The following is a 17,308-nucleotide window of genomic DNA, read 5'->3' as shown; positions in this document are numbered from 1 at the left end:
GGCCTCACGGGTACTAACGAACTTGTATCTTAGCATGCACCAAGTGCCAAATGCGTTCTTCTTACATTCTGTGCAGTGCTCAGACTGCATGAATAATTCTGCAGGCGGAGTGTCCACCCAATGAAAAGGATAGGATTTGCTTTGAATAAATGCGCAGGAGGTTGAATAGTTTATCTGAGTTCTCTTGGAAGCAGAATGAGAGAACTCAGTTGCAATGTCCTCTTTTCCCAATACGTTTAGGAACCTGTCACTGTTTCTTCACACGTCGTGACCATCGCCGGTCTCCTGCCTGGCACATCCTACAACTGCAGTGTCACCACCTTTAGCCACAACAGTCCCAGCATCCCCACCTTCATTGCTGTCTCCACAATGGGTAAGCTGAATTCATCCCATTGTCTCTCAGGGAGAAACTAGATGTGACGTTGGAGTCTTCTGCAAACTGCAGCTGGGTGTATATGGGTCTGATCTGGATTGGGTCACAGGATACAGGGAAGGCAGCGTTACCCTTTTCCTCAATGCAGGGTCCCTTATTCAAATCACCACCCAAAGCTTCTGTTAGACACAGAAGAAAACATATGGGCAAATTTTGATGGGCTAACTGTCCATTGTTGGGACAAACCACAGTTCCCCTTGTTTGGACATAACAGGGAATGTGATTAGTTCAAAAGTGAAAGTGGGAGCTTTAAATCTCTTTCTCTTGCATGTGAAGGAAGAGGAAAGGGGAGGGGGGAGTACATGAGCCCAAGATTCGTAAAGGCTTATTCTTGTAAAGTTAAACCATGGTTTGTTTTACATTTGAACCAAGCCTGCATGTATGTAATACTGATTCACCCACAGCAATTATGTCTGCCATGCAGGGATGGCTAGCTGGGTCTTGCTGCCTGAAGTCATGGCCTGCCACCGCCCTTGACCCATCTCCACCTTGATGCTCATCCCCTTCCAAAAAACCAAACATCACCTTATTTCCTCACCACTTACTGTCCTCACATGTGGTTTAAAGAGAATGTGTGCACTTAAACTTTAAACATCATGTGAGTCCACAGTGGATAGCAAAGCGCTCCTTTCTCCTGCTGTGTTTAGCAAGAAAATGTTCATAACAGAACACAAATGTTTTGTTCTTTCCTTAACGGAGCCCTTTCTTGCTTCTGCAGTTACAGAGATGAACCCCAATGTGGTGGTGATCTCTGTTCTAGCCATCCTGAGCATTCTTCTGATTGGGTTGCTCCTTGTAACACTTGTGGTACTTCGGAGAAAACACCTGCAAATGGCCAGGTAAGCCAACCTGTCCCTAGTGCTGGTGAGGTTTCATAAAGGAGGTTTCATAAAGGTGAGGTTTCATAAACATCTGCAACGGTGGGGTAGGGGCCAAAATACACCATGATCTGTGGAACCCAACAGGTTTTCTAAAGGGCATATAGTTGCACCCCAGCAAGTTTTAGATCAGCTATTCTATCTTGCCTGGCATCATCATCATCATCATCATTGTTCTCATGGTCTTCTTCTTCTTGTTGTATTTCATCTCAGTGTTAGGCAATGGATGACTTGCTTATTTGTATGTATTTAAAAGAATTATCATATTCAAATGGACTGTTGACTTATTCCTTCCCCCTTTGGGTTTGGGGCTCCCTTGTTTGCATGACTGTCACTGCCCCTCATTGTCCCGTCCTTTGTCTGAGGACTAGATCCTTTCCTGGTTGCCAGTCTAAACCAGGCTGTTGGATCCTGCAAACACCTATCCATATCCAGACTCAAATTGTGAAAGCAAGATTTGCACGATAAGGATCCCCTATTCCCTTACAACCCCAAAACGTACTGTGCATTGAAATATATTTTTCTTTCCTTTCAAGGTTAGCAAACTATATAATTGCATTTCAAAGCATTACTTTAAAAAGGCTGTGCTAATTGACCCTGCAGGCACGGTGCTTAGATGTGTTTGATGTACACTCAAATCGCAAGTGAAACATGTCTACTTGGAGTAGTAGAGCTGTTTTAAATTGGATTATGTATGCTTTGCTCTTATTAACTACAGTTGTGAAAATCCAGGTGCTACTCATGCTCTCCTAGTCCATTAACAGGCAATCAATTCAGTGCTCTTTCTGGTTTGCTCACTGGTACAAATGGCAGGGGAATATTCCTAGTACTAAATGAGATCCAAACTAGACAAGATGTTCAAGACTCATAATCGGATCTCCTTTCTCTTTTAAAAATAGCCACAGGGAGCAGAACCACAGGCCTGGGGGAAAGAGAGAGCTCCCCTCAATACGTGAAAAGTATTCTATAACATAACAATTTTACCCAGTGCTGCAGCTCTGTTCTGATTCTCCATGCCCCATGCCTTCTTTGCATTTCTTTTTAAGCGTTGATTTTGATCACAGCTCTCTGGCGTCTTATTTAGCATGGCAAAGCTCACATTTATCTCTGCTCAGCGCTTTAACCAAATGGCGAATGCTTCAAAACTAGTTGTAAAAAAGTCTTTTGAAATTAACTATAATAGTTGCCTAGATTGCTGTCTGTTGCCACACCAATCACACTTTTATCCTGCTTGGGATCATGTGAGTGGAACCAGGATCTCCCTTGCCGGACCAAGATGGGAGTCCACAAATGGCAACTGAATAGGATGGTCTGCTGGTGTCTCTTGATTCAAGCTTCAGAAGACTGCTGCTGAGTTAATGTCATCAGCACTGAATGGCAGAACTTTATATATTGACTTTTAATAATCTGATGGTCTTCCTAAACCAGGGAGTGTGGAGCTGGAACCTTCGTCAATTTTGCTTCGTTGGAAAGAGATGGAAAGCTCCCATACAACTGGTAAGCATGAGGCCAAATATTTACTACTTTTATGCCATAATGTCTTCTTGTATGTATAGTTTTTTTGTCCTCACTGTAAACAGTTATTGTCCTAGATATTACAATCAAAAACCCAGCCATCGAATTTTGTGATAGAACCTAAAATGATTCCACTGAGATTCTTTTCTAGAAGTGTCTACAATTCCATAGTGTGCAAGACCGTTCTCTAGGGCAAAAGATGAGTTTTGTGCAACTCTAAAACTTGGTACTGTACCACACCAAGCCAATCAGTACATTATAGTAGTTTAATTATCTTTATAGTACCACCATTCAGAGCGTGACACCATAGTCTTCCGAGACTGAAGGATGCCAACTCAAATGATCTTGGATTGTCTCTAACTCAAACTGGTTTGCAAAACATGTCAATTTACATTTAACATTATTGCCTTAAATGTATATAGATAATTTAAGTACTTCATTATTGAATTTATGACTTTTTATTTATTGCATTTTATTCCTATCTTCCCCCAAGGAAGAAAGGGGGCATAACTGGTCTTCTTATTTCTCACCCATTTATCCTCTCAGTACTGTGTTTGTGTGAGAGAGATCTGCATGATTAGGATCCACTACTCAGAGAGAGAGAGAGAGAGAGAGAGAGAGAGAGAGAGAGAGAGAGAGAGAGAGAGACCCAATTCATTCACTGTGCTTCATGACTGAGTGGGAATCCCCCTCCACCCCTCTCCCATTCCTCCCTGTTCCACCCCATTTTTGCCTTCCTCCAGACCCCTGCACTAGCAGGCATCCTCTGTCCATCTTCACATGGGACTAGCTGCTTGCCACCTGCATCCAGCCATGTTGTATTTGTAACAGCCGCAAAGCATGTTACAGAGTGCACATTCCTCCAGCAGAACGCACCCATAGGATTGGGTCATTAACTAACCACTTATATATATTTTTATTTTTTTATCAAAATTGTCAACTCAAGTTTAAAATGTCAGATTCAGTCTCAAAATCTTTGCCAAACATGTGCAAAATTGTGTTTGCACTCTATTCCTGCCAGTCATCTCTAGTGAACCAGCACGCAAGCCACTCTTTCCATCAGCTTCTCCATACTTTTAAGCATTGACCCATGATTAGTGAATAATCAAAGGTCATGCCTTTTATCAGTATTTCCACTGAGAAATGACAATGCAGAACACATTGCTATGGCCGCCAGGGTAGACAGATGCTGTGTTCTTTCCCTAGACAGGGTTTTACTACATCGTACGGCAACAAAGAGCTGGAAGTCTGATCTATAAATCCATTAGCAGTTCCACAGAGATATAGTTATGTATACCAATGAAAGAACAATGAGAGCTTTAAGGATCACCAATTAATGGTCCTGTTCACAGTGCCCATTTGTTAATTTCTTTCATACAGCAGGGCAGAAATCAGGATTGTTGCAGGTGATTTGTGTAACTTCTGCTAGCTGTTTCCTATAAGTTGCAGTTTAGATCTGACTGTCTTTCTCATCATGGATGTAGCAATTCAAAATATACCCAGTTAGAATTAAGCCCCATTGATTTCTTTGGAATGACTGTGCTTAGGATCATGTTGGAGCAGCCTAATTCTAAACATGTTTTTCTGACTTCAGTGGTCTTACCCTCTTCTGCTTGTGCTTGGGGTCAAATCCCTGTTCTGTTAGCATCCTCAAGCTGCTTTAAACCAACTAATAACTCTCTCTCACTCTATCTGCCTCTTCCCAGCTGCTTGTGGCTGTTTTTACCCATGGACAGATGCACAACCACACAAAAAGACACATACGCACACACTCCTTAGCTAAGGATGTGTCACCTTCTCAAGCAATAATGGGTATTTTATTCAAATATACTGAGAGATATCAACCAGCTTCTAAGCAGGACCCATTAAGAAGACATCAACAAACTTCTGGGCTGTTAATAAGCAATTTGCCTAATGAAGGATTGGTCAGACAGCAGCATAATAGCATAATGTATGGGGTAATAGTATAATGAATGAATTAAGCTGCGATCTCTTGCACAGTCACCTACGCTCATCACTGAAGCCAGTAGGCTTATTTGTGTATAACTGAGTGCAGGATGACAACTTATTCTGCCTAGAGCTAGGGTTCCCAACCTGTGGTCCGCAGCACCCTCCCAGGTGGTCTGTGATGTCTCTGGTGAAAAAAAGAAGAAAAAATGCCCTTCCAGGAAGAAAAAAAGCCTCTGCAGCACCAGCAGCCAATCAGAGCAGCTCAGAGACAATCAGAGCATAGCCTTTCTCTGTCTCCTGCCTCCCCCCTTCCCTCCTCGTCTGTGAGTGCCCAGACAAGCGAAAAAGTGAAGCGCAGACGCCTTGTAAGGTGCACGCGTTTGTGCAGCTTCCTGGCTCAGCTGCATGCAGAGGAGAGGTGCCCTGCCGCCCACTGCCTCCAGCCTACTTTGCTTGACCTACTTTTACTCCAGCCTACTTTTGCTTGACTTTGCCTCCATTGCTTGACCATGTGCCTTCAGGTGAGCCCTGGCAGCCTGGTTTCTCAGGAGTCAGATCAGGACTCCAGCCAGCCTGGGAAGTCCCTTTTGCGGGTGGGTGGGTCCCGCCTGAGGGGCCTGAGCAGCCATTCTGAGATGTCGCTCTGAGCTGGTGCTTCTCCTTCAGGACCGACCTGCCTAAATTGTGTGGAACACTTTCCTAAGGACTCTGGACTCACAAGTGGGGGGAGCAGGGCCAGGGCTGTGTAACAAAAGGAACTGTGGAGGGATGTGTGTGCTTTTTGTTGGCTCATTTAACTACTTTGCATGACTTGTCTATAATCCCCTTGTGCATACCCTCTCCCTTTTTGAGGTGTTTTTCCACCCTTAAAAGAGGAAAGGGCTGTGCGTAATGTGCTCTGATGTGGAGGAAAAGAGACTGGATTGAATTGGGTGGGTATGAAAACCTCTGAGTTGGGGGGGAATTATTTTGTGTTCCATGTAAACCCAAGATTTTCACAGCTAGTGAAGCACGACCATTACGTTATTTATTAAATAATCTTCTTATGTATTACAAATTTAATTGCATTTTTTGTGTGCGAGGGCGAGGGGGTTGCATGTGGTCCCCACCGTCTCCAAATTTTGCCTTAGTGGTCCCTGAGCTCCTAAAGATTGGGAACCACTGGCCTAGAGCAAAGATGACCAACTAGCAACCTGTTCAGCATCTAGATCTCATTCTAATTTCTTCTAGACCCTTCCTCATGCCAGATGGAGAGCACAGGGTGCTATTGCTTACGTAGCAGGTACCAGGGATGGGAACTCAAGTGAGGTGACTCGAGTCCGAGTTGTGAAATCAATATTTTTCACAGACTCGTTTACACTTGAGTCGCATGCGTGGAAGACTGCAGAACACTCAAGTCAGGGGCCCCTTGACTTGGCACTCATCCCCACACATGCAGACTTGAGTCCGTCTGTGTCTGGGTGTGTTTGCTCTATTTTTGCGGCAATCGCATGGGCCATCATTCGGACTGGACAAGCGGCAGGGAGGTTCCATTCAGGAGTCAGGGAAGGGTTAATGTTTGCTTTTGCATCCGAGCAGGGTGGGGAGGTGGTGGGAGTGATCTCTCTTCTCCGATGATAATCAGATGAAGGATGGGAGGTTTGATATTATCTTTGTCTCTGGTAGGGCAGGAGGAGGAGCCCAAGGAGGTTCTTGCCTTACAGTTGGCTGGAGAAGCCCAGAGAGGGGGAGGAGGCAGGGAAGTGGCGGGGGGGGGCAATTCATAACAATCATGCTTGACAAGCACATGGCTCCATTGTTACTTGGGAGGAGGGAGCTTCATTGAATGACCGGCTGTAATGGGACTGCTTCCGAGTAGAGCTGCAAAAGATCAGGTTGTCCTGGAAAGCCTCACAGCAGCTGCATGTGACCCTCCTCCCTCTTGCTGCTTCTGTCCCTGCTCTCACAAAATCCCTCCCACCCTCTCCCACCTTGTTTACAGATGGGCAGGAAGATCAGGGGAGTGTTTAAACAGGACTCCGAACACACCTCCCAGCAGCAGCACCATTTTCCCCCACGTCTGGCTTTTTCAAGAAGGCGACTCAACTTAAGTCCTTTAGCGTTGCAAAAGAGTGACTCAGCAACTTGGAAAATTCCCCCATTGTGACTCATTTTTGAGTCGAGTCACAGGTGTGGAGACTCATGACTTGACTTGACTCAAGCCACGCTGAATTTACAAATCCCTAGTAGGTACCGCTTTAAGAAATGAGAGGTAGATCTGAAGGCCCCTGGAGTGACACTGAGGACTCTAAGGTAGTGGTTTTCAACCTTTTTTTGTACCACAACTCCCAATATATCAGTGGGGGAAGGGCCGTATCTTTGGATTCACTTATCCACAGATCGGATCCATGTCCCCCTCTCCCCCCCCCCCGTGTAAACCCTCTCCGGCTTCCCCGGACTTCCTAATGCCTTATAAGACATTAAAAACATCACTTCTGGTTTTACAAAAGCAGGTTTTCTACTCCAAGGCTCAGTCTGCGTCCAGCACAGCCCTTGGACGGCTCAGAGGATCCTCACCTCTGGGGTGGGGTGGAGCTCCCTAGTATCCGTGGTTTTAGTTAACCACAAGGTGTTCTGGAATGGAGCCTCCATAGATATCAGGGCACACCTGTAGATAAATTTTAGAAGTATGAGACTAGGAACCCCATTGTCAATGCTGCCCCCTCCCAGGATCCTATCTGTCCACTCTCCTTGTAATGCCCTCCCAGTACTGTTCACCCCAACCAAATATTCTTAACAGAGGAAACTGAAAAAGTTACCATGAAGCCTGGCACTAGTGAAAGCTATTTTAGCACAATTGCTAAGAACCTGAGCAGGATAGGACACTATCACCTATTACCTGAAGGGTTACACCAGATGCCTCCCCCTTTACCTGGTGGTGCTCTAATCCAGGGATGACCAAAGTTTTCGGCACATCGTCTCTCTGACACTGTGTCTGGGGCCGAGGAAAAAAAAGGAATTAATTTACATTTAAAATTTGAATAAATTTACATAAGTTTACATAAATGAATATATTAAAGATGGAACATATGAATGAATGAAGGTCTTGCAATAGCTCAAGGCCTATAAAAGGCCTTGCACAAAGCAAGGCTGGCCTTTCCTTTGCTGCCACTTACTGCATCACAGATGTGAAACAACAAGCAGTGGAGGGAGCTCTCATCCACAGCTCACGTGAGATATCAACAGTTGCCCTCACGCCGAGAGCAGTTGTGTTGGGTCAGTGTGGGCTCCAACACATCTCCAGAGGGCCAGAGACTCATTGGAGACTGGGGCTCCCGGACGGCCGCATTGAGAGGCCTCAAGGGCCACAAGTGGCCCCAGGGCTGGGGTTTGGGCACCCCTGCTCTAATCTATTGGTCTTCAACCATTTTCATTCCTGTAAGTTGCCGCAACCCCACAACTGAGGCTTTGCAACCCCATTAAAGAAAACTGCTCTAAAGCAACTTCTTATTTCCTGATGAGTACTTGACAAGTTCTTTGGCCAGAAGTCAAATTGATCTCTTCCTGGTCAAACTGCTGGGAGGAGTCCATAATGTCACATTATGGAGGACATCTATTCCCCTGAGCAGTTTGGATGAAGTAGAGTCCAAAATGGTGAGAGAGAGAGAGAGAGAGAGAGAGAGAGAGAGAGCGCTAAAACATGGTTTGGGCTTAATAGAAAAGACTAATCTGAGCCACAGGAAAATTTCATCATGTGTCGCTCTTACATTCATAGACGATCAGTTAAGGACTGGTTTGAAGAGCAGACAGACATTAAAGTGTTTCTCTGATTTTATGGTGTGCAGCCAGCTAGCAAGAATGGTGAAATTGATTTGATATGGCACTGAAGCAAGGCTTTTGATGATAAATGCTTAAACCGAATTAAAGCCACCAGCGAGCCCTGAAAATGTTGATGCTGCTAATGAACTAAGTGGAATTCCAAACTTCGCTTCCTTTTTTGAGTTCCTAGAAGCAGATAATCACTCACAACAATCTTTAATCTCTTCTTTTGGGGGGGCTTCTTTGATAAAGAGCGTGCTAGTATCACCAAATACAGAAGATCAAACATACTGGCTAATTAAAGTTCCAAGCATAAAAAAGTGAATGAGAAATCTAAAACTGAACAACTCAATGCTATTTAACCACTGCAGTACAAGAAGTGCCACAGTTGTGGTTAGAGGATGCTGCTGTAGAGTTGGCATGGGATGACTCTGCCCATCTTCCATCTCACCTCAGATACTGCTCTCAAGAGTCTGTTTTAATCTTTTAAATTAAAATGCACAATCTTATCCATCCATTCATTTGCCCAGTGGCATTCGCCTCCATTTTGCTCCCCCCGCCCAGAATGGTTCTGAAGGGGAGGGGCCGCTTGCACGCTGTGATGAGGCTCCCTGCAAAACTTTGTATATTGCACCCTCCCAGCTATGCCACTGCTTGTGCTCCATCAAGAAGCATGTGGCAAAGCACATCTGGAATTTCTAGACAGGGACCAGAGTGTGCATGTTGCGTGCAGAATGTCCCAAGTCCAATTTCCCATTAAAAGATTTCAGGCAGCATTCAGCTGCTGGGAAGGAGTCGGTGGTACTGGGTTAAAAGGGGCTTTGGCCTAACCCATTATGATATTTCCTAGTGAGGCATGCTGGCTAAAAGGAGAAGTTGAAAATTGGAAGTCCCTCATTTGGAACTTCCACCTTTGGGTGATCAACACTTTTTCACAAAATTGTTGTGAAAGTTTAATGAGGTAATCCCCCCCTTTTGTTATCCAGAAATCAGAATAACCTGAAAAACCATTATGTTTTTAAAAACATCAGAATTCCGTTCTAAAAGAAACTGATTGTGGCGAAAGGCACAATATATAGATGAAGCAAATAAATGTCAGTGTACTTTTTTTATGAACACCTCCTAATTTATTTTGCTACTGCTGCTCACCAAAAAGGGTAAGGAGTTCTGCAGAGCACCAAAACCACTTTAAATCCTACTCTGTCATTCTGGCTTCTGAAGTATCACCAGTCACTGAGTGCATAGTTTTGTGGCCTTAAGAGCTAGGTGTCTGAGCTGCAACCCTGCATCCAAGTTGCATAAATGTCATGCAATTCAACAGGTTTAAACTGCAGTGCTATACACTTCCGTAAGAGTAAGCCCCATTGAAATGAATAGGGCTTACATCAAAATAGGCATGCATAAGGATTATCACATTGCAATGTGATTTTGACTGTTTGTTTTAAATGTGAGTTGTGATTCTCAGGACGCTGGCTTTCCTGCCCAGTCCCAAACACCAAGCTCACTTGGAGTGATTGCAAAATTCTCTGAAGACATGCACCCCTGTCTCTGTCTAGTATATGCAATGTATGAATCTTTTGACTTTTTTTCCTACTAATCCTCCTTGATTATTTTAATCTCTGTATATGTTATCTATTAATACTCACAGGCGTAGGAGTGTATTTGCTTTCCTAACTCTGTTACCCTCATGCCTTTGGACTGATTACCTCTTGGCATTTTATATTAACCCTTGGTAAGTCATTTTCATGGTTTTCTTCTTCCTTAACCATAGTCAAACAGTGTTCATGTCCTGCTATATTTTCATCATTGTTTGGAAGCCTTTAATGGTTTCCATTCCCAACATTTTAAAATTGGAGAAAGCAGAAGTTCTCTGTGTAATGTGTCATTTCAACCTTGGATTAGCTCAATCCTTTATCTCTAGAATTGCCATCTTACGATATTTATTTTTACTCTGAATTCTGATAATGTTATCATATTGTTACATTTCTATGTTGCCCTCCCATGTTTTTTCCACATCTGATTTGTGGTGAATGTTGAGTATGGACAGGCAAAGCACTATTGATGCATTTTGGGGCTTCTGTACCTTTATTTAAATACTTCCCCTTTTAGGTTCAGTCCATTTTATCTTTTCCTGATGAGTTGTGGGGGGGGGGGGATTAGTGATGAATAGCCGATTAATTTTTCTTACATAGTTGAGATAATTTTTATAGTATAATTGCTTTCACTATAAAAAAGAAAAATATGATAATGAGAACATCTCCTTCTGTGGGAACAGAAACTTACTTTGAGGCAATAAGAGAGGCTATTCAAGGGGTTATTTCGGTGCTCATCAGAAATCCATTCGACACACAGGACTTGCAAGCAACATTTAATTAATGCTACTGAGAGCCTTTGCTGGCCATGAGGAAAAGAATGGTTGAAAAATAGAGCTCTATATTTAGTGATAGTTTGAGACCTCCATTTTAATTCTGTTTCCACCTTATTGTGAAGAAGCAGTGTTCAGCACCATTAACTGGCTGTAATGTAGACAACAATAGCCAAGAGATGTGTGCACTTTACCTATAACCAATGTTACTGAATGGCCTTTCATAGGGCACTGATTTAGCTAGTGCACAGAGTTCTCTTCATGTGAACTTTTATGTTTCTTAGTTTAAAAATCGTCTTTTTTTTTTTACTTAACGATCCTTCATGATTCGAAAGTCTGTTCTACAAGGGTAGGTTCCTCCCTCCAACTGGTATACTTTTGAAATCTGACCAGTTTTAATCATTCAATTTTACAAATTAATGCATTGAAATGTGCTGGGTAACTTACATTTCCTGTCCTCAATTGTACATTTAAATGTTGATGGTGGTACACCATCCGACAAAATGACATGATCACAGATGTGGCTGTGAAAACTAACAGTGGGGTTCTGTTTTTCCCACAGGAGTAAAAATGGATTGAAGAAGAGAAAGTTGACCAAGTATGTCTGTTCTGTAAATACTAAGAGAAATGAATTATGTCAGTTTTGCAGTTATGTCTACTTAGTGTCTACATATGCATCCTCCCAAAGTCAGTGGGGCAAGCCCTCCCCCCCCCCGTTTGACGGTTGAGTCAGACCATTAATTTGCAGCCCAGTTTTGACTAATCTGATTACTTGCACTTCTCCAGAGTCTTTTGTTGAGGCCTCTTCCAACCCTACTTCCTGAATCTGGAACCATATGCATGCAAAGCTCTGCCACTGAGGTTCAAGTTCACTTTAGCTATGGGTCCTTCCCTGATGACTTTGTATCTTCCATCTTGTCACACATCTGAATAACATGGTGTGCAGGTGTGCCCCTGTATCCCTGGGGATTCTGTTCTGGAACCCCCATGGTTATGTGAAACCATGGATATCCCCCCTCCCTTTGTAGCCAAGGGGCAAGCAAGCAAAGAATGGCAGTGAAGAAATGAAGGAACAGCTGACACACACACACCCAGCTCACTTGCTCAGCCACTCATTCTCCTGTCAACTCTCTCCCTGCCAAATGAGGAATAGTAATGATGAGAAAAATGAATGTCAGCAAGGAGAGGAGGGCGCAAGGTTGTCTAGCCCACCCCCTACTCCAAAACCTGGACCCTGACAATTCCATTCAAGCAAGATAAATTGTGTGCTTCTCTTTAATCTTCCTGGCAGAGAGTGCACAATGAAACATGTTCCTGATTGGAAGAAAATTAGCCATTGGAGAAAAATCAATTATCTCCAGTTAGCGATTCCAACAGAACTCACCTTTACTTAACAATGACAAAGTGTGAAAAACCTCGAGAACTATCTCTTATCAGTTCTGTTCCCTTCTCTCAACACAGAGCTCTAATGACAGTTGCTAATTATGCACTGGATCATTAATGCTAACAGGTAAACAGGAGTAATTAACTGTTGATAAGAGACAAGCTCCTTGGGGGCTGGTGCTTCAACGAAATGGGAAAAGAAATGTGTGCACATGCTCTAGTATTTGCAAATAAGAACACTATAATTAGGCAAAAGAAAGTGTTTGGCTCTCCTTCATTATTCAGGGTGTATAAATCTAACAAATGAAGACAAGTTTACTCAATGGACGATTCTGTTTCTGGATTCCACAATAGTATGATTGAATACTCCTTCGTACATATAGATAACTAGTTGTCAGAATGAAAGGTTCCAACCTAGCCCATGATGGTGTAGGTGTGATGGTTTAATTGTTTATGTTCAGGAAATTTCATTGGTATGGAACAACATTCAGTCATGCAAGTTCTCCTCCCCTTGCTTCAATGTTAAATGGTACAGTCAAGAAACATGTTTACCACCTCATCTACTGGTAGTGAGAGCTAGGCTTAACTTCGATTGAACCAGGGCTCATGCTTTCAGCTACAGTTCTGTGGCTGGTTACCCTGGATTGGAAATGATGTGGGTAAGTTTGGATTTAATGGGAGCTGGGACAATATTTGGAGGCAACATTTTGAAAAAAATATTTTCCGAACATTCTGTAATTTCAGATTTTGCAATTCAGATTTTTCAAGGGGATGTTTCTTGGTTGCTGAATGAATGTAACGAGTACAAATCTCATTAAATGCTGTTGCAAGACAGCTGTCAGATGCTATCAAATAGTGGTTGTTCTATTTTGGATACCATCGTATGTTGACAGCTCCATGTCAGATAGTACCAAATGCTGAATGCTACCATTTGATGAGATGTCAGATGCTGATGTTCATTATGCAAATGTGTACACCTGGATAACATTTGCCAGGGAGGAGATCCAAAAGGAACAAGGGGATTCTTTTCAGCTCTAGTGTTAAAATGTACCACCTCTCTGCATGGTCTTTGGATCAGTTATCATTTTTCAGCCTAATCTATCTCACAGAATAAGTGCAGGCAATATAAATAAAGGCAATCCTCTGGAGATCTCCTCTGTGAAAGCTTCAGTGGCATTAAGGGGTTTACTCAGACTCCTACCAATGAAATCACTGGTGCCGGTCTGCCTAGGTTGCAGGATTGGATCTGGAAATGGGGGCTAGGATTCAGCGCCCACTACTACTGAACACATCCCTTTCCCAGACCTGACCTCCCTCCTCAATGTCCCCACTGCCACCCTGTTCTACCCTCTCCATTCTGCCCTTCCCTCGCCCTATCCTGCTTCCCCTGCCAGCCTACCTTGGTCAGCAAATCTCCAGCACCCTGCCATCAGGCATGGGACCGTTGGTGGCAATCTGGAAGCATACAGCTCCACATGTCACCGGAAGCCCTTTTGCAGCTGCCATAAGGCAGTCATCACTGGTTGAATGCTCATTCTGCCAGTTTATTATTCCTTAATAAAGGAAGCAGTCTTCTATTTGCATGAAAATGCCTGACATTTTTATAGACCTTCTGCAGTCTAAATCCAGACCCTTTAGATCCAGTCATGGAGCACTTAATGAACTATCTGACTGTGGCTCAGTTCCACTGCTTGATTATCAGATAATGGCTTTGTGTGAATGACAGACTTTCTCTGTTTTTGTGTGTGTGTTTTTTTTTAAAAGCCCTGTCCAGCTGGATGATTTTGACAGCTACATCAAGGATATGGCTAAAGATTCTGATTACAAATTCTCTCTGCAGTTTGAGGTAAGTCCCAACTCCGATTGTAGCTTCAACTACTGTAGTCTCTTTACTACTCTGCTGTAGCCTTAAAAAAAATGATCCTCTCAAAGTGGTCAGTTCAGGTGATGTTTTTTTCTCCCAAACAGCCCTATGCAACTATGGGTGCAATCCTAACCAGCAGTTATGCTGGCATAGGAGCCCCGGGAGGGCCAAAAACGTGCCGTAAAGCATGTTTGAGCCTCCGTGGGACGAAGCTGCGTCGGTTCGTTCATCTAGATGTGCCGACACACAGAGGCCAGCAGGAGCCTCCATGGCGGCTTCCTCCCCACCACTTGTGCCAGCGCACCCGCGCCGACACAAGCGGTGAAGGTAGATGTGGGGGGGGCAGGGAGGAGTCGGGATGGGGGAGTTTCTGGGCAGGGAGAGGGCGGGCAATGGGTGGCCCCGGGGAGCTGAAGGCGGGGCTGGGACCAGGCGGTTATGCCGGATCCCAACCCCCGTCTCCTGGGAGAACGGAGCAGCTTCAAGCCGCTCCGCTTTCCTTGAACTTGCGTCATCTCCAGAGGTGTCACAGTTCCAAGGAGCCCCATTGGGGGGCGCAGCCCTTACCCAGGGATAAGGGGAAGAGCTTCCCCTTGCCTCTGGCTGAGCCACTGCAGCCAACAAACCTGCGTTGGATGCAGCGCAAGCCTTCTGGTTTGCCTGCTCCAACGCAGGTTTGGATTGCGCCCTATGTGTGTTCACTGCACATGCTTGCCTTGGCCTCTCCTTTCACTTCTGAGGAAGTTTCTTTGATGGGGTGTGTGGGAGCTGAACCACCCCTACCCCACCCACACATTGTGAAACTTACTTTTAAAGTTAGTTTGGTGATGTGTGAAGAGAGCCTGTTTGGTTGAACCCCCCCCCCCACTTGATTTAAAGAACTAACCAGGGGGCATGCATGCTCTGTGAGTGTGCACATCCATTAGGGCTGATCATCTAGTCTGGCTCTGAATCTAGAAATCTAGCACATCAGAGGGGGGGGCTTCAAAAAATCTATCTCTTTTGATGTGTTAGTTTACTGCATGAAAAAGGAAGTGGTTACTTGCAGGCGCATTCATGAATATGACACCCTCTTTTGCAGATTGATGTATATCTGTTCAGGATCCTAGTAGCTTAGGACCAGCTCATACATGGAACCAGCCTCTGCTTGGTAGGAAGTAAAACTAGCAACTAGTGAAGGGCCCTTCTGTAGCCTAGATTAGAACAAGAAGCTATTGGTGCGTAAGAGAGTTTTTTTATTATTTATTTTTAATTAACACACACAGACATATAAACATATAACATACATTTAGGAGTACTATACCATTACTCCTACTGTATCTCCTACTACTCATCTACTTCTGCTTCTTATTAATCCATTTATTGATATAATATATACTAAATTTTCTCTAATGCCCTATACTATATTTTCTAAATGTTCACTTTCTATCAAACATAAACTTACTTCAATTACTCATTAATATTAAAACAAAATAATCTAATTACCAAAGTATAACAACATATTAAACAATTCTTCCATCTAATTCTAACCTTTCTACTCATTTATATATTTCTTATATCAAATATAATAGATTTTTCCTAATTTCCTATATTTTCTAAATATTCCCTTTTATCATCTCAACTAGTTCAATTACTCATTAATATCAAATAATAATCTAATTTCCAAATTATAATAAAACCAACAATCTCTTATAATATGTTCTTTACCATTCTCCAATCTAATTCTCCAATCTGATTACATTTTTTCTTTAACATAATAACCACCTATAAAACAATTCATCCACACGCTAACATTTCCAGCTATTTTTTCTAATTCATTCTAATTCATATATATCAATTTCATATATATTTGTTTTTTAAGTAAATTTAAACCAGTTATTAACGAAATAAAATCCTCCAATTTTCTTTAACCCTCAGGTTAACCCTCAGGTTTCTTTTTCTTGCTTTCTTTCCATTTTTTTCTCCTGTAATATCTTTAATTATCTCCATAATAGAATCCAATAAGCCCACACTTTCTTGTATAAGGTATGTTCATTCTTCCAATTAACTGGGACATATTTTCTTCTTCTTGTTCCAACAAATTTTGTATTTTGTGCACCCATGTTACTCTGTCCATCTTCTCTATTTCGATCTCCATCAGCTTCCCCTCTAGATCCTGTTGATTTTCCACTCTTCTAATTTCTGTATCCACTCTTCTGATGATGATTTCATCCCTCACCATCAGCTTTTCCGCTTTCTCCTTCTGTTTATCTTCTGTTTTCTTTACATCTTCCAGTTGCTCCTTGCACACATCTATCTGTTGAGAGAGAGTCTTTAAACTGACTTGAATCTGCAAGGACCAACTCAACTGCTGTCTTCTCATTGTGAGCAATTTTTCCAAATTTTTGAGGATCATTTGAGTCCAAATATCTGGAACAAGCTCCATCTTGCAATTTCTCTCTAATCCACAAGATGTCCACATGTTTCCACCACATGTTTTTTCAGTCAGGCATTCTTCGAATTTTTCTTACAGATAACAATGTGGTTAATGGAGAAAAACAAGACGAAAGAAACAGTCTCAAGAAGACAAAACTCTTTCAAATCTAATAAAAATTATGTCAACAAGTAATTCTGGATTTTAGTCTACACACCAAATTATATTTATAGTTATAATCCACGATTTATTCCACTGCAAAGATAAAGAGCACTTTCAACATCCTTAAAAAGTTTCTCATTAACGCCTTCATTGTATCCAGGGCTTTTAATCAGTCAATCAAAGCCAGGGACAATATTAACACATACATATCTTAAATTTCCAACTTAAACTTTACACTTCATGCTTTTTCTTCCATATGGTATCTTAACACGGAGCCAGCAGCTTGATTGCAGACACTGCACCTCCCCCAATACTGTACCTGACGATTAGGTTTCTGAGAAGAAAGCCCCCCCCCAACCCGGTCGGGCTTTCAAAATCTCTGGGACCTGCACTGTGGAAAGATCTTATCTCTCCTGATAAACATCTTCAGATCCTCTTCAGAACTGCAGTTTTTTTTGGGAAAACAGACTGTCTCTCAGGAGCCCCTGAAGACATGTCTGTTCATCCACTGTTGGCTCCTCCTCTTCGGTGCTTAAGAGAGTTTTGT

General features: G+C 42.9%; 1 protein-coding gene across 1 annotated transcript in view; it reads left to right on the top strand.

Moving 5' to 3' along the window:
* The window catches only part of PTPRO (protein tyrosine phosphatase receptor type O), an 82,016-nt gene that overhangs the window by 42,025 nt on the left and 22,683 nt on the right, over positions 1-17,308 (top strand). The window contains exons 13-18 of the mRNA XM_066633793.1: positions 241-373; positions 1,152-1,272; positions 2,740-2,808; positions 10,223-10,306; positions 11,502-11,537; positions 14,087-14,168. Of these exons, the coding sequence (XP_066489890.1) occupies positions 241-373; positions 1,152-1,272; positions 2,740-2,808; positions 10,223-10,306; positions 11,502-11,537; positions 14,087-14,168 (525 nt within the window). The remainder of the gene's footprint in view (positions 1-240; positions 374-1,151; positions 1,273-2,739; positions 2,809-10,222; positions 10,307-11,501; positions 11,538-14,086; positions 14,169-17,308) is intronic.

Source organism: Tiliqua scincoides, chromosome 7 (assembly GCF_035046505.1).
Source record: "Tiliqua scincoides isolate rTilSci1 chromosome 7, rTilSci1.hap2, whole genome shotgun sequence".
Taxonomy (NCBI): Eukaryota; Metazoa; Chordata; class Lepidosauria; order Squamata; family Scincidae; genus Tiliqua; species Tiliqua scincoides.
Note: the sequence above shows the minus strand (reverse complement) of the source record. Positions and strands in the feature narration are given on the sequence as shown.